General features: G+C 48.5%; 6 protein-coding genes across 6 annotated transcripts; 3 read left to right on the forward strand and 3 right to left on the reverse strand.

Annotated features, from left to right (window-relative positions):
* Positions 1-688: 688 nt before the first annotated feature.
* On the forward strand, positions 689-1,915 carry BDV38DRAFT_281855 (chalcone synthase B; the record flags this gene model as incomplete). The annotated part of the gene is made up of 2 exons (XM_032059653.1): positions 689-855; positions 913-1,915. 2 exons carry the CDS (start codon positions 689-691, stop codon positions 1,913-1,915), a joined length of 1,170 nt encoding a protein of 389 aa, XP_031914611.1.
* A 1,304-nt stretch (positions 1,916-3,219) lies between these two features.
* On the forward strand, positions 3,220-4,429 carry BDV38DRAFT_281856 (NAD(P)-dependent oxidoreductase; the record flags this gene model as incomplete). The annotated part of the gene is made up of 5 exons (XM_032059654.1): positions 3,220-3,249; positions 3,304-3,492; positions 3,544-3,875; positions 3,933-4,070; positions 4,129-4,429. The coding sequence occupies 5 exons, from the start codon at positions 3,220-3,222 to the stop codon at positions 4,427-4,429; spliced, it is 990 nt and encodes a 329-aa protein (XP_031914612.1).
* A 774-nt stretch (positions 4,430-5,203) lies between these two features.
* Positions 5,204-6,874, reverse strand: BDV38DRAFT_281857 (2OG-Fe(II) oxygenase; the record flags this gene model as incomplete). Its single annotated transcript, XM_032059655.1, has 5 exons — positions 5,204-5,386; positions 5,452-5,729; positions 5,775-6,156; positions 6,222-6,748; positions 6,799-6,874. The coding sequence occupies 5 exons, from the start codon at positions 6,872-6,874 to the stop codon at positions 5,204-5,206; spliced, it is 1,446 nt and encodes a 481-aa protein (XP_031914613.1).
* Positions 6,875-8,536: 1,662 nt separating this feature from the next.
* Positions 8,537-10,380, reverse strand: BDV38DRAFT_292153 (MFS transporter; the record flags this gene model as incomplete). Its single annotated transcript, XM_032061941.1, has 5 exons — positions 8,537-9,909; positions 9,974-10,033; positions 10,097-10,154; positions 10,219-10,239; positions 10,300-10,380. The coding sequence occupies 5 exons, from the start codon at positions 10,378-10,380 to the stop codon at positions 8,732-8,734; spliced, it is 1,398 nt and encodes a 465-aa protein (XP_031914614.1). The 3' UTR covers positions 8,537-8,731.
* Positions 10,381-10,969: 589 nt separating this feature from the next.
* On the forward strand, positions 10,970-13,295 carry BDV38DRAFT_68168 (fungal specific transcription factor domain-containing protein). Its single transcript, XM_032063761.1, has 2 exons — positions 10,970-11,481; positions 11,537-13,295. The coding sequence occupies exons 1-2, from the start codon at positions 11,319-11,321 to the stop codon at positions 12,958-12,960; spliced, it is 1,587 nt and encodes a 528-aa protein (XP_031914615.1). The 5' UTR covers positions 10,970-11,318; the 3' UTR covers positions 12,961-13,295.
* Positions 13,296-13,801: 506 nt separating this feature from the next.
* On the reverse strand, positions 13,802-15,144 carry BDV38DRAFT_292155 (uncharacterized protein; the record flags this gene model as incomplete). The annotated part of the gene is made up of 5 exons (XM_032061942.1): positions 13,802-14,178; positions 14,254-14,318; positions 14,381-14,688; positions 14,723-14,763; positions 14,952-15,144. 5 exons carry the CDS (start codon positions 15,142-15,144, stop codon positions 13,802-13,804), a joined length of 984 nt encoding a protein of 327 aa, XP_031914616.1.
* Between the last annotated feature and the right edge of the window lie 1,337 nt (positions 15,145-16,481).

Genomic DNA, 16,481 nt, shown 5'->3' on the forward strand with positions numbered 1-16,481 from the left:
TCATTGTGGCAGTATGAAATTGTATCTGGTAAACGACATTAGTGCTAAGAGAGACAGCGTTCTATTTGTAGAGTGAAATGTTAGTTTTGCTTTGAAGATAAAGAGGCTGCATTTCCTCCCGGATCAAATGCAAAGACGATAGTCCTATAATCCAACGAGGGGCCCGATCATGGATGGAAATAACCTGTAGATTTCAACCAGCTACACTAGTAATCATGAGAATGAAACCTGGGATAGCTCATGTTGCCCATTGGACCCACCCACGCTTGCCGATCTAACTTCAGATTGTTTCTTTATTCTAGGTGCCTACCGTCCACACTAATAAAACAGTATCCGCAAGCGGTGCTTCTAGAAATACAATACGTAGTTCATTCGTAGAGGAAAAGTCTATGTATGACGTGATGCATGTCCCTTCCGAGTATATGTCGTGTCTTGTTGGCATCGTGGATGGGTTCCAGCCGGAATGTAACGTTCTCACGTACTAGACCAGCACGTACCAAATTTGGGTCCTTCCTATTCCGCGGTCATCGATAACCTTTTTATCAGACGCAGACATACCTAGAAGACAGAAAAAATGATCTATCCGCGAACTTCTTTTTGTGGACGTAGCAAAAGGCACAGACTGCCCTTTTGGCTGTACAAACTCTAGGAAACCTATACGTGTGAGCCGTCCTTTCAGGGTATGAAAATGGGCGCTTCTGGTTCTCTCCCCAGCAAGGGTTCTCCTACGGTCCCAGGACAAAGAAAGGATGACTTGACAATTACTGGCATGGGAACCGAATGGCCATCAAAGCTTGTAGGGCCAGGTGAATTCAAGGACTTAGCCCTGAAACACTATCCTGAAGACGCTCCATGGTGAGTGAGGTCCTCTAGGAACTTCAAGTTGCTGGATTTTCAACTAAGAAAGGTCAGGCTGAAAGCATTACTGAATGTCAATGGAAAGACTGGTATTCAGTCCAGAGCAATGCTGGACATTTGGAGTGACCCCCGCTGGAATCGGGAGGAACCACCGGGGGCCGATGAAGTTGATGCAGCCTTTCGCCAGTACGGAACAGAGCTAGCGGAGCAAGCTGCTCGCAAGGCATTGAGCGATAGCAATATATCCCCGAGTGCAATCACCCACGTAGTAGCAGTTACAGCTACAAATGCTGGCAGTCCAGGGTATGACCAATTGGTTGCTCGGAGACTTGGTCTCGCTCCAACGGCTGAGAGGATATTGGTTGCTGGGGCCGGATGCTCGGGGGGGCTTGCGGCCCTTCGAGCAGCGTCAGATTTGGCCATGGCCGCATCGCTTCAAGGAAAGGAAGCCAGAGTGCTAGTTATCGCCTGTGAAATCTGCAGCATCCAAGTCCGATGCGAGCTGCATAAATCTGCTACCTCCGAAAATGGCAGTATTGGACCAGTTTTGTTCGGGGATGGCGCGTCGGCTCTAGTTCTATGTAACTCTCATGGGATGGCTAAGAATGCTCCACGCCTTTTCACTATTGTCGATCGCCATTCAGAAATAATGCCGGAAGCGTTTGATGACATGTCCTACAAAGTGTCGCCGCATGGGTTTCTCCTCACACTCTCAAAGAATGTGCCTGCGCTTACGGCAGCAGCAGTTCGGGAGCCTTTCCAGAGCTTAACAAATGCTAACGGAAAGGGGTCATTATCTGCCTCATCTTTTGACTGGGCACTTCATCCAGGGGGGTTGGCAATTATCAAAGGCGTACAAAACTCCATGGACTTATCTGACGATGCCCTGAGAGCTAGTAACGAGATTTACAAAACACGGGGAAATACCTCGAGTGTCGCTGTGCTTGCTGTCCTTGATAAGCTACGGTCTATGGAGAAAGGGAAGAAGGATGTTATTGCTTGCAGTGTCGGACCGGGGTTGGTGGTCGAGATGGCATTACTACAGCGAGTGTGCTAATCCGTTTCCACCTTGCGAATAGCGGCTGGTTGGGGCGAATACTGAAACTGTTTAATCTGATCTCCAAGATGCTCCGCAATTGGTTGCCAGGCCAGTTCAAATGTCCATAATCTTCAATTCAGAAATGTACGAGGCTCAACTTCTCTAGCAGGGCTGAATTGGTATATTTCGTAGTGAATGCTTTACGCAAGGCATACATCTTCACGAGAAAAAGCCGTAAGCGTGCGCTGTAGGCTAGTTTGGAAATCCTCCACGCTTAGGCTAGAACTTTCCGGTTGTTCGGGCCTCAGCCACCTGGTATCTTCAATATGGTATATGGGTCGTTGGATGCCATTGTGCTTGTCGCTGCCATCTACTTTCCTTTATCACCAGGAGAGCCACAAGTAGCTGGACATTTGCTGGAAAGTATCGAATGTGGATTAGGCACTTTGGCCACTTTAGGAGAGCACATTCAAATGGCGCGAACAGCGCATGGGGTGGCTCTTTCACACTATTATCGTTTGACAACGCGCCTAGCCTGCTGGCTTGCTGATGCAGATAAACTGAGGACGCATGTGATATGAGAAGAACCTTGAAAGATCTTCTTGAATATGCCAAGATTAATGTAGCCAAATACGACGCCACGGTTCGTACCTCTCGACCTGATGGAAAGCAGCCAATCTACTCGCTGACACCGATGCGGATGCATATCTGATTGACTTGGGAGAAGGTTATACTAAAGCCTGAGTTCAAAAGGAGATGGCTAACTCCATTGCTGGACATCTTCAGGGCTTTAAAAGTATCAAAAAGTACCTTTTCGATTGAATTACACATGAACTGTCCAGGGTTATGATCACTGCTGCTGTCACTCTGCCACAAGCTGATACGCGAAGAAACATCAATAAGACTGAATAACCAGGGGTTAATTCTTCCCGGCAGTTGTAGCCTATACTCGACCGGGTATATGATCCTGTAATCCTGAAGCATACCTAGACCTAGTATATTGATATCGGTTGTTATCCATTCATCAAGTCCACAAGTCTGGTGGGTCGTGGGGCTCGGGAGTCTTTCCGTAAACTTCGGGGCTGAGATCCGAGAGAATGTTTGGTAGGTTGCCCTCATTCGAACCACCAAAATTGCCACCGGATTGGCTCGTACGCTAGGGTTCTTATCTTGAAATGACTCAATCCAGCTCCCGGACTTTGGTAAACCGGCCGAGAAAAACGGGTTTGTCATTCCATGGGGGGTATATAGTCAGGCCCGGATGTCCGTCTACATCTCTTCCACATTATTCAACTTTCAAACCATTCCTCAGCAGTAGTATTATGGCATCAAATAGCCCACAAGTCGGATGGGTAAGAAATTGACGATAACGTATTAAGAGGTGGACCGTGGCTAACATGTCAAAGTACGGGCTCGGGTCCATGGGCCGTCCGATGGCCGAGAATCTACAACAACATCTAGCGAATAACCACGAACGCCCATTGATATACTCCAACCGAACGCTGAGTTCCGGAGATACATTAAAATCTCTCGGTGCCGTACCCGCTACCGAGTTTACTGACTTGGTGAGACGATGTGATATCGTCTTTACAATGGTGAGTTACCACCCCCAAACACGGTGTTGGTCAGGAGCTGACAGGTGCTAGATACCGAACGACGACGTTCTTCAACGCCTTATGAAGCTTGCCATTGCGGGTAGCTCAGAACTATCAAACAAGATCTTCGTCGATTGCTCGACAGTACATCCGGACACAATTAAGAAATTGTCATCAGACTTATCCGTACATGAGGCTGTCCTTCTTTCTGCTCCCGTTTTCGGTGGTCCGTCCGTTGCAGTGACTGGGGGTCTTGTATTTGCAATCAGCGGCCTGGAATCCGCATGTCATACTGTGGAGAAGTACATAGTCAATGTTATGGGAAGGAAGCTTATTCGCTGTGGGGGAAATGCGTCGAATGCATCGTTGCTCAAGATTGGCGGGTAGGTCTCTTCACCTCGTGGTTCCCAGCTGCTGTAGAACCAAGTCTAACCGAATAGCAATATTATAACTCTTTCATTGATGCAGGCGGTTGGAGAAGCCCAAGTCTTTGCAGAAAAAACTGGCCTTGGGACCGAAGCGATGGAGCAGTTGATCACCGAGTCGTTTGGAGCTATCGCAGGCGGTTACTCTAAACGGTGAGTCAGGCGCTATCTTTTCCTCTCTTTGTCTTTACTCCGGCTAACTTCATATGAGATTGACATCGGGTATATATGCACCACCACTGGATACACGACCGGGATTTGGCATTTCGTTGGCGATCAAAGACGCTAAGCATGCACTTTCAATGGCCGGAGAACACGACTTCAAACTACCTGGACTTGAATTGGCTGATAGACACATGCAAGCGGCTAGAGAGTATGGCGGAGAATGCTTGGATAGCAGTGCCATGTACGGCATTCTGCGACAACAGGCTAGTCTGAGCTTTTGGAACGAAAACAGTCGTCAGGGTGGGGAATATACGGTAACTAACGATACCAATGGGGGTGCCATATAGAGCAATATTCGACCTATCATTTCAATACGGTAATAGAATTGTTATAATGTCATTCCTTTTCAATGTTTCGTAGTCCACGGACACCGTAAATTTGTTATGATTGATAGCTTTGGCTTTTATAATTCGTCCTGCTCTAACTACGGAAAGAAGTACGCTCCTATGGGGATCCTATTCCTTGGTTCTCCACAAAAAGGAGTATTGGGTTTGGGATCTGGGGAAGGCGCACTGGGCTACACAATACAACGACGATGGTGTCTCTTCTGCGAATGGAGACGAGCGAATATTGCTCGGGGAGATTCGTGTCATACGAATGCATTCAACAGTACACTCTATACTTAACGTACCTTGAATATAGTGGCTGGTCCGCTACGAGCTATGATTTGTGACCGATGAACAGACCGTGCTATCTACTCGATGACTAGACCAAAGACCCCCAATATATTCGAGTTATTTGGAACTCCGTCGCCCCAAATCGCTATTCTCCCCTTTCTTTGCTATGAAGATATACACACTTCGTCGTTCTTTCTTGCTAGGGATTATAAAGTTTGTTTATAACAAGGAGGGTAGCCAAATGAAGAAATATGTGTTTTAATTAACAGCCGAGCTGGATGATATGTCCCTATCTGAAGCAGACCAACCTGCCTAGCTAGCAAAATTAGACAACATTTTCCTTTAAGCTATTTCCTCGAGCAATTCTCACAGCAAAATGACGAGCCAGGCTCCTACCCGGCCCAAGTCCATTCTTTGCCACCATCCCGTTCCGGCTGCTTCATATTAGGTTGAGGATCGCTCTTCCCAATTAGGAATCGCTGCAAAGATGGCGGCCGCGGAGTATCTGGTTGAGATCGTGGACTGATTCCCGTACGCAATATAGCTTAGTGCCTCCTCCCAGTGCTTCTGTCCTGTTAACCACGTAATTCCCGTCACTCTCTCGTGAGGCCATTCATCGCAAACAATCTAGAACCTATGTGAGCTCAAGGATAGGACCGTGAGAGTGTAGTCCAAACGTATGGGACACTGACATCGTTTAAAGAGTGTGACTCCGTGCTGAAGCATGACTTTCGATGCGCGTGGAGTCCCGTTCCAATCAATTCGCCATCCTCGGATTCGCAGTCGGTGTCCCAATAATAATTATCTTTCCTATGCCCAAGGACGGGCAGGATCTCTACTGTCGCGCCTAACGCATCAAGAACCGAGTAGAAAACTAAGTCCGAGCCTTTGAGTGTTCGTGGAAGATTTATGCTAGCGTCCTCCGATGTATGCGCATAGGCATGAGCACAGTAGATCCCAAGGACGCCACCTATAGAAGTTAGCCATGAATATGTTAGTACGGGGCCCGGAGTACCATTAGGGAAGAACTGAGAATTGTGGAAGAGTGCATTTAGCTGGCCATAGAGTGGAAGAGTCCACGGTTCTACCAAGGAACTTGGAATGACTGTAACGGCATGTTCCGGTTCCGTCACGTAAAGGTTATAGGTGAGGGTAAGCCGCTCCCCTTCCGTGACCGTTTTGATCTCATGGGAGCAATCGCTGTAGAAGGCAGCCCATTGGATAGCGATTGCACTTGTGGGCGCCCAGTCAAAATCGATCTCCTTGCCCTGGTGACGGACGAGAAGGTTGCCCCCTTTGAAAGCGGCTGGAAGGCAAACAACCAAGGATCCCACCTGCCTGACAGAGCGCGGTGTATCCACATGGCTCCGAAAGAATCCAGAGGGGCCGGAGTAGACCTATCTCACCTCATTAGCTGGTCCACGAGGTTATACATACCAGATGCCACCGCCAGGCGACCTACATTCAGTTTGTAGAGCTCAGCAAATATTGCGCGACCCATCAGGGAATTCTCCGTATGATCGCTGACGCTTGGTAACAAAATCCTTTCAATCAGAGTTATGATGCGGAAGTCCGCCGGATGGAAGGTAGTTGTGAAGTTCGCTGGCTCCATCTTTCCCGCCTGTCGATAGCTGGGATCCAGAATATCCTCATTGCCCCTCCCAAAGGTGGCAGGAGAGCAGTCCGATACGAGCTGCTTCAGAGCAGCAGGGCTAGAATCTGCCGACGTATGATCCAACGGAAGAATAACCTTTCTAGCATTGATCTCTTCTTGAAGGGACCAGTAAACCTTCACCAGCGGGGAAGTCGGTGTTGCATTTGCGCCGTCATTAGTATCAGTCTTAGAGATCGGGATCGTACCACCGCAGGCAAAAGAAGCTGCAGATCTCTCTCCAGCGATAGTGGTCATCAATTCTTCTAGGGCGGTGTCGATGTCGTTAAGCTGGGACGGATTGGCAGACACGTGTGATGAGCGAACATCGGCCGATACTGACATTATTTTAGCTCCCTTGACTCCGACTACTATCAGAATTGCAAACCTTCACTGTTCGATACGGCACCGTCATCACTGGCTTGACTTTGTGGGGTGTTCCCCATTCGCAAGGGCTTGGACATTGAAGCGGTATGATTCGTTAATTAGAAAGAGAAACGGATATCTAGATTTGTGGACGGATGCAAAGCCTGAGGAATAATGGCAGATTGAGGTTGAGGGCTTTAAGAGGCGAAGTGGCAAGAAACAGCAGAGTAGAGGGATAGGAAAGGATTCAAGAGTGAAGAGTGAAGAGTGAAGAGCGAAGTACAAGTGGACGTGATGAATCACCTGACACAGCAACCCTAACCAGGCAGAGGCTGCAGCCTATAACTAGAGATACGTAGTAGTGGTAACAGATACGCTTTTGTAGTTGACCTAATGATGTTTAGACACTAACGTCAGTATTGGTCAACGACGGTAGCTATCTGTGGCTAGTTCGATACCTCACATTATAGTAACAGGTTCCCCACTATCTTTCCCATATATAACACAGAGGTCATTCTCAACGCTCTTATAATGAACACATGGCCTTTACTTCTGTTTCATACATCTGTGGTAGGGCTGACAGAGAAAGTCCAAGTTGGTCAGCCGACGAGGATACGAAAGCCATATAAATAGGGTAAAGTATTAAGGCGATAAGTAGATGCTTTCCTCACGAAATAGAGAAAAAGAAGGATAACACCCCTGCGACGTATGTATTACGTAGGGTATATGATCAGCTGGGAAACAGAGCCACTTTATCAGGTGTCGATTTACCTTGAAAATACATTCATAGTGATTGCGGGGGTACTAAAGACAATAGATGTCTGAGTAGGAGGCTGTTTTAACGACGGCTAAGTACTATTGTACTTAATTATCGAACATTTCTCTTATTCGCTTTAAGTCCAAATTGACTACCCCTTGGGGAAGGGTTTATACCCATTGGCTCATTTTCTTAGAGTAATTAGGCTTCGGCCTGTCCTCCGGTTTTATATGATTTCAACCCATCTTATATTCGCATTCCTTATATGAGTATTACGGACCTCACTGGAAGCCTCATCACTTTTGCCCCTTCCCTGTCTTTCCAACATCGACCAAAGCGACAATTAAGCCGGCTAGACCCCTTTAGTAGCTGTAATGAAGCTTTCACATGCATGTTTCTAGTGACTCCAGGACATCGAGTCTAGAACTGCTGGGCAGTCCTAGATCATTTAGGACTGTACTGCTATAGTTTAGTCTAGTTCTACCGTGCTACAATCAAGGCCCATAGAGATAAACCCGTGATATACATAAGTTATATATAACCATACTGGCTATTGGTTAGCTTAGGTTAGTTGTGACGGATCCTTAGCATGGTTCTTACCCTAAGATAAGTCTCGCTTGGGATAATTCTAGAGCTGATAGGGTTCCCCGCTAAACCCGCCCCGTACCCGGTCTACTCTAGATAAAGCCCTTACTGGGCTGACTACCAAGCCTATACTAGTGTAGTTCGTTAAATTCAGAAATACACCTCCCTACTGGACTGAACAAATAGAATGCGGACTTTATAAATTTTATGAATGTGTATACTGGGAAAAGATCAAGTAGGAGGCTGGACGTCTGCAAAGCTGATTTTGTTCACTAAAGCACTCGCATTTACTGAAGCAACAAATATCAGTCTAATTATATCCCCGTTTTTAAGGTGCCTATCTATTGTCCTGACTGGGCTCTCGCTCTATCCTCGATAGTGCGTCCCCTCCCTCACTGTCCTTCCACAGCTAAATACCAGCATTGTCACCAGGCATTTGGTGTTACAGTTTCCCGCAAGGAAACCGGATACCCTTGAGAAGTGTACCGGCTTCCCCACCTCTCGTGCCGACTGCTACCCCGAACGCTGGGATGCCGCAAGCCGGGATGGCAATTATTTTGTACGTGGGAATCTAGTATGATCTTGTGCGCACATGCGCAGCCTGATGTGCCTGCTATGATCTCGAAGAAATGCTTCCCCCTAGAAAGAGTAAAGTTGGAACTGATGCGAAGCTGCTTAGCACACCAAGTGACCAACTCATTGTTCCCCAGCCATATTCATCCCGAATCATGCCCGCCCAAATGGGACCAACAAGGCTTCCAGCGGCAAACGCGCAGTTGAACAACCCATAGCCTTGAGCTACCGCTCCATGCGCCCCGAATATACCTTGATACTCTTTTTGCTTCGCATCGATTAGGTAGGATACTTCAGCCAGCAACGGGGGTAGCCCAGCAGCAAAGGTTAATCCGATTAGAATAAGCAGAGCAGAAAGCAATATCTTTTGCTCAACGGAGTCATGGGTAACGAGCCGAAGCAGTACCAAAAAGGGAGTCATTCCTAGCAGAGATCCAGCGGTAAGATATCTACCAGAGGCTGGAAACCGATCGAGAACCGCACCTGCCAGAGGCTCCAAAAAGTGTGGGAGAAACAATGGAACAAAAATCAAGCCTTCCCCTGTCTGGCCCCATCCAAAGGTTTCTTTCACGAAGAGCGGCAACACACTGTCAAATGCGGTCATAAGGCTCGCCATGACAAAGTACGCAAACAGCGTGATGGCCATTCTTGGAGAACGAATTAGGATTAGAAGAGGCTGCAAGTGGCCGACCTGAACTGGGCTGTTTGTCGACGTATCGCCACCAGCAACTTGATGATGAGTGACACCGCCTCCTAATGCCTGCGATTCCTGCTGCCGGCTACTAGAGTGAGCTGTCTCGTTCATAGCACTAGGTGCGGGTAGCCATTTTTGAGCGTGTCGTTTCTCGATCATGGCCAACCGCAAAAGCAAATCGATGGCTATAACACCGAACGCTAACCCGAAGACCGAGTAATACCCGCCATGCTGGTACAGGACGCCTCCAAGAAGCGGGCCAAGCATTGTACCGACACTGATTGCCGTTCCAACAACTCCCATAGCCTTTCCAATTTGAGTCTCATTGACAGTGTCCACCAGGAGAGCTAAAGACACCGTCCAGACCATGGCAGCTGATATGCCTTGGAATAGACGCCCGGCGATCCATAACCCGAGATTCGTCCCTACACAGAGAAGGGCGGTCGCGACTGCAAAAGCGATCAGCCCGAAGAGAAGGGGAATACGACGAGAGTTGGTCTGATCAGCTAGCAAACCAAAGACAGCTGATGCAGAATTAGCAAAACGGCTTTAAGACTGTCTGGCATCGTCCAGAGTGGTATGGCTTACGCGAAGCAATCAGCAGACCGGCCGCATAGATAGCAAGAAGTGTGGAAGTCCAGCGTTGACCTTAAAGCACATTAGCAGCCCGTGTGGGGAGAAAGGCATTCATGCAATTCGAGGTGCACGCACGACTTCCAGGAGCCAGGCCCACTCTCTGCTCGAGCGCAGTCGGGATGACAGGAACAACCTAATGTTATGAACCTGTTAGCGACGTTCTTATAGCGCTTTGGCAAGCAGTTCAAGAGTCTCACAATGCCATATAAGAACATGTCCTGAGCGTCAGCCCTATAGTCAGCACATATCTTCATTGGGACCAGCATGAGCAGACAAACCGTGAACACAGCCAAGGCTATTGCCCCTATAATTAGGCGCGTTGATGCCCGGAGACGCAAAAGGCACGGCTCTGACGACATTTTGCTAATAGGCAGCACAAAGGACGATCATCGTCTGCCTTCGTCTTATTGTCTGATATGCCCGCTTATATATATCTTTATACTGGTTACATGGGATGAGGCGAGACGAAAAGGGCTTAGCGGCGGCTTCTCGGGGTCCGTCCATGAGGACCACAGAAGTGGGTTTTGCCGGCCCGCCGGGCTGCGATTAGTCATCCAGGTGGAACGTCAAGAAGTGTGTTTTGAACTTCAAGTCGCGGCCGTCCGGGTTCCGAGTAGTAGTCATCTAATCTCCTGGGCTTCACGAATTCTGATTAGCAATCCCGATCTAACAGTGCATGCAGTATTGCATAGTATGGACATGCAACAAGGCAGCTCTATGCAGCTCTCAAAGGCAGTAAGTGACCCTAGTATGGGAGTCTTGCCAAAGGTCAGTGGCTCATGCATGAATAGTGTCAAGGCTGTCGTGCGAGAAAGGTGAGGTGGAAAGTGTCTCCACGGTGTATGGACGGCCATCTCACATGACCAGATCCGATGCGAAAAAGTTGTACCATGCTCCAATTGCCAACACCTGCGGATACAATGCGTCCCGGCTGAAACACAATACGAAAGCCGACCTCGCATTAGTGTTTCATCCCAATAGTAAATATCCCACAGCCTTCAACGGCAGTCGCTAACCTCTGTGGAGCGAAAAACAAATACAACTCATTCAAGAGCGTCTTCATCGTATAGAACTCAATCTTACCCACCTCGCCTCTGCGGCAAAAGCTGAGCAACGGAACAAGATCGGCTCCGCTTCTCTAGGCGTAACAGATGTGCATCCGCCAGACAGAGCGACCCAGATCATACAGTTGACCCCCGGATTCGAAGGCGATTCGTCGTTTGCGAGCAGTGCGCGATTTGCCGAGAATGTCGCCGAAACCACTTCCAAGGAGAACGCCTGGCTGCCCGGAAAACACATGATTCATGCATTGAAGAATCTGAGAAATACACTTAAGCTTCATCATTCGGAACTATCAGCTGGCCACACACATTTTCCAGTCTTCAGGAATGATTCTCAGAAGCACAGTCTAGAACTTCCACCTGTAGGATTTGCTGCTGCACTTGTGAGAAGATTCAAAGGTATATACAAAATGTCTGGTCAACTAGCTGCTCCACTGGCTAAAACCAAACGCAGCACACCCTACGGATATCTTTCTGTCTTGTGCCTGGAGAGATCCTAATCTTCTCGAGACTTTATGTCGGCAAGTGTACTTTCCGTCCGAGCAGGTGTCCCTCGGCAGTCTGACGCTGTTGTACGGGCTGTTATGGGAGCAAGGCCAGTATCTCTTTCCAGAGAATGATCCGGAATTCTCAAACTCTGAAATACGCTCCTGGCTAGGTCTCTGCGAAAGGAACTTCTGCCTGGGTGTTGAAAGTTATGAGGTGCTAACTTCACAATCATTGGAAAACGCTCAGGCACTTACACTGGGTGCGATGCGAGCTTTGGGATTATCACGCCCATTTCTATGTCGTACCCTTTTGACAGCAGCTGCCAACATCTGCGTTTCATTGGGCTACCACCGCCGATCCACCTTACAAGGAGATCGCTCTCTTCTTGCGGAATCGAAGCGTCATGTATTTTGGCTGGTATATGTGCTGGACAAGAATATTGCTCTAAACCTCGGGAGGGCATCTAATTTACAAGACTACGATATCGATGCAGAATTATTCGAGCCGTCCAGTGACCGGAAATATCGCTCTTATGATCTTTTATGTCAAGCCTGGATTCATTTTGGCCGACTGGAAGGAAAGGTATATGATCTAGTATACTCAGTCCGCGCATTGGCAATACCGTCTGAAGAAAGACTGGTGTATACTGCGAGTCTGGCGCAAGAGCTGGCCATCTGGAAGGAAGCCAAACTGGATCAAATCCGTCAAGAGAACCCTAACCATTCAGAAGGGCTCAACTCTCTAGTCCTGGCGACATATCCGATGTATTACTCCATCCTCGCGCTTCTTTACCGGGGTAACACACGAAGCCCAGCCGGGTCATCTCTGGAGGTGAGCGACATGTGTCTTGAAGCTGCTCGGCAGAGTGTGGTTTGTCACCTGAAAATTATTCCACAATTCCTTGATTGTCCTGGAAGCCAGTCCACATACGTCACTTGGGGATTGCTATATAGCAGTTTTACCCCCTTCTTTGTGATCTTTATAAGCGTCATCACCTCTCTAAACGAGGAAGATCTTAGCCTTCTCAAATCACTCGTCGACGCTCTCCAATCACTCACCATTGTATCCGAAGGAATTAAGCGGCTACATAGCATCTGCCACGCTTTCTACCAGGTCGCTGAAGTGTTCCTCCAGTCGAAGCAGCAGGTGAATCAAACGCCAGTCGTCCATTTGGGCGACCAATCCAGTCAGGTACTGGTGGCGGACAGTAATCATCCAGAGGCCGTTCTCAACCTGGCACCGCACGATGGGCTTGAATTTGATCTCACCGACTTCAGTCTCGAGAGCTATGGGATCCCGCCAATGGACACGCAATGGAGCCAATCACTGTTCGATCTTATTAGACTGGACGGCCTAGACGTCAACAACATAAGCGGGAATGCCTCGTAGATTGGAGGTGGTAAAGGAGTCCAATCCTCTTAATCAGAATACGCAAGGTCCATCATTTCCCGTCCAGAGTGTCGTCATGAATATGCGGCCCTCAATTGTTCATATTGACCTGCGGGCCTCATCGATTAGATAGAGACCTTAACCCCTTTCTGTTTCTCGCTCAATGCCATAGTTCTTGCTAAGTAGACCAAGGAGACTCTGCGCAGTATCAGAATGGTGTGAGGTTGATGAAAGAGGTCCTGACAAATGCAAAACTCCTCCAATCGACGGCTGAGATAGAGAGTCAAGGATTGAGAAGCGGGGCAAGGTCCACCTCAAGAATGGTTCAGTTGGATACGATGTACTTTTGCAGCAGGTATTCTAGGATACATTCAACGAGGAAGCTGGAAAATTGGACAATGAAACAATCCGAGCCCCCAAAACAGCCAGCATTACGCGACTGCTGCTCTCGCGTGGTTGCCTCGCCTTGCCTGAGCCAATGCCTATTCGAAATGACGAATGTGAGGCACTGAACATACATGATCTCGGTGCATTGTGAATTGATCCCGCCACGAGGTCACAGAGCTGGAATAACTAGACAACAGACTAAAGCATAGCGGCCACAGCGAGAGCGGCCTTCAGATAGTCAACATCTTTCAGGCCGGGGAGAGGCTTCTCTGCAATGAAAACCTTGGCCATGGCCATCTAGAATCTCATCACTTTTCACTCTGCCCTAAATCAGCTATATTAATTTCTGACAGAGTCGGATATAACACTGCTCCCTAGGTGGCAGGTGGCAGGGCGGTCATTTTCGGCATTGATTTTACAGGTCCTTATATTCTTGGTATAACTTAGGTAACTCTTATGGCAATGGCCATGCCCTTCCTTCCACTGCATGACGATTATTTGCAACCTCGGACCTACTCTCGATCGCCGTGTGTACTTCAATTCCCTGCAGTTCAATCTCCGAGCTCCCACGCCGAGTGGACTGCGTCGCCACTTCCCGACTTTGGCTGGCTGTCGCCCTGTGTGGGTCGCTGATTTTGTGGAATCCGTCGTGATTGTGCGTCCCACTTGTGTGAAAATATAACTTTGTGCCCGAATTAGACTGGCCTTTCGAGATGCTCTTGACGGTGCCAAGAAATCCGGCCAGGAGGGGTTTGAGCAGAGGGAGACAACCACAGATAATGGCGACATCGAGTTCGAGTACCGTCCAGATCGACTCTTTAGCACTGGATGCTACATTTGGTGTTGGCTAATCAGTCCGCGCCTTTCTATTTTACTTGTCTGTCTTGAGCGTGGCTGGGAACTTACAGGCTAAGTCCGTGACAACAAAGTTACGGAATTCAATGAGACGCATCAGACTGAAGATACAGACCCTGTGATAATCAGCTTCTAGAGTCACGGATGTTGTGCGGGAAGCAACGATTCCACAACGTACAATCCTCCCAACGAAAAGACAATAGTTACTGCGATCTTTTGGCGCAGTGTGATCTTCAGTCGCCAGACGATCGGCACCGGCATAAGTAAAATCGTCACATCCTCCACTAAGGCGATGCTTCCCATGGCCTGAAAAAATTTGGTCTGGCCATGCATACAATGGCCTCCTTGCAATGTTTTATCGTAGTAGAATTGGACCGGATTACATTGGAAGATGTTAACGAGCAGCGCCACGACGGCCCACAGAGCGATGAAGACGATGAGGCAATTCGAGACCATCCGAAAAGCAGGAACCGTGCCGAGGATGCGCTGGAGGAAAACAATAATCGAGATCTTGACGAACGCCATGGATGGCGCCCAGAATTTCTGAATCATCCATGAGCCCTAGTGGTGTATTAGCGGAGTCGCAGTGAGCCAGGTCGGAGGGAGAGAGCATGGGGGGATTGACAAATTGAATGCGATGCCGTTCATCTGGGGGCAAAAGGCTCGTTCGGACGCCCACACCATTGAATGCCGCTGTTGAGGGATTGTGAGCAATATCTTCCGGTATTTCCCTCAGGGTAGGGACCTACTATAGATAACAAAAGCGGTGGCGCAGTAGGAGAGAATCAAGCCGATGCCCATCAAGAGATCTTCCAGCCTCAGCCCTACTGTGGAGATGCGACAGGATACCAGTCGGAGAATATAACTCAGTGTCGCGATGGCCGCACCCACAATAGGGACGACCGTGAGGACGTTTTTCCAATATGTGTTTTCGATGGTCATCCTCGTGCACGGCTGGGGATTGACCGCGAGGTCAACCTGAGAAGGGCAATCCTGTGGACGATCGTCGGTTTACTACGATGGATCTCCTCAACCAGAGGACCCGCCGGTCACACGTTCCAACGATCAGATCTCTAGTTTAAAGCGATAACAAGCCGACATCCTCATGGAAAGCGAGCGACTTCAGGAGGGTCGGCGATTATGGGGTGTGGTGTTGGTTCTATAGTGTTATTCCTTTTAATTGCCTCACCCCTCATCGACGGTTCATGAGGCTTGTCTCAAACTCTAGTCTTTGGGTGGGTGCCACGGCCCTCAGATTCATAACCTAAGATTAATGGCGTAAATTGGCCGTATTTCCATGGTACTCAACCTGGAATTCCGGCCTTGCCGCAACCGTGCTGTCCTCGATGTGCCTCTGCACCCTGGAGCTCGACGAGTATTTCAATCAACCAGTGCGGGATACACCTGCTGTTTTATTTTTGAACCGAGTATGGAGTACCTTAAAAAATGGACCGCGTTGATCTACACTGAAAATGGCAGGGATCGTTTTCCCATCCACATTCTTCGTGGGATGTCTGGTTAGTCTGGTTGCTGTACCACAAGGGAGCCCTAGTTCGATTGCAGGTTCGACGGGCATTCTACCAAAACTACGCTGCACGGCAGACGGCATAGGTATTTCTGAATTGTTTCAGATATCAACCGATAGAGTTCAATAGTTCATGCAGGTGAGACAGAAAAACCCATTGCTAGTGGGAATTGCAATATGTTTTATATTGAGCCACGCGGCGAGAGGTCCGAAGAAATTCCTATGTGGAGTGTGGATCCACATTTTTCGAGTTTCTTTCTCAGGCCTCTTTTTTTCTTTACCATCTTTCGCCAGTTCTTATTCCTATTAAGCTTGACTACCCTGCAGCGTCTGATTCATTACGGAGCCTGGACTAAGGGAAGGCTCCACTGGGCGGGTCTGTACTTTTCGCTGTGATTGGAGTATCGTCACTCATATTCCCGAAGAGACACCGAAGCCCTAAGGAATGTAATGCTCCTTAAGCTTGTGTCTTGACCTCTGCCACTAAAAGCTTAGTATGCATCCCTTAGCTTATGGGCCATGTTTAGCTGGACGGACGTTCTCCGTGCTCCATGCGTTCCCTACCCACCATCGTACGAGATAAGACTGTCGAATTATACCGCCCAACAAGGAATGGAGAGAAGCCTATGGGCAAAGTTGCGAATTGTGGTCGGAAACAATATATCTCCGAACGCTTTCCTGAGACTAGTTTCCCAACAACCCGGCACTTCTGCAAGGGGTCACCGCAGTACCGGATTTTGAATAAAAGGTAACA

This window comes from Aspergillus pseudotamarii (genome assembly GCF_009193445.1).
Source record: "Aspergillus pseudotamarii strain CBS 117625 unplaced genomic scaffold BDV38scaffold_20, whole genome shotgun sequence".
Taxonomy (NCBI): domain Eukaryota; kingdom Fungi; phylum Ascomycota; class Eurotiomycetes; order Eurotiales; family Aspergillaceae; genus Aspergillus; species Aspergillus pseudotamarii.

Excerpts from the sequence above, each read along its gene's own strand:
- BDV38DRAFT_68168 (XM_032063761.1), top strand. The coding sequence starts at position 11,319 with ATGATTCATGCATTGAAGAATCTGAGAAATACACTTAAGCTTCATCAT. Across the intron at positions 11,482-11,536 it reads ACTTGTGAGAAGATTCAAAG|CACACCCTACGGATATCTTT; the intron begins GTATATACAAAA and ends AACCAAACGCAG.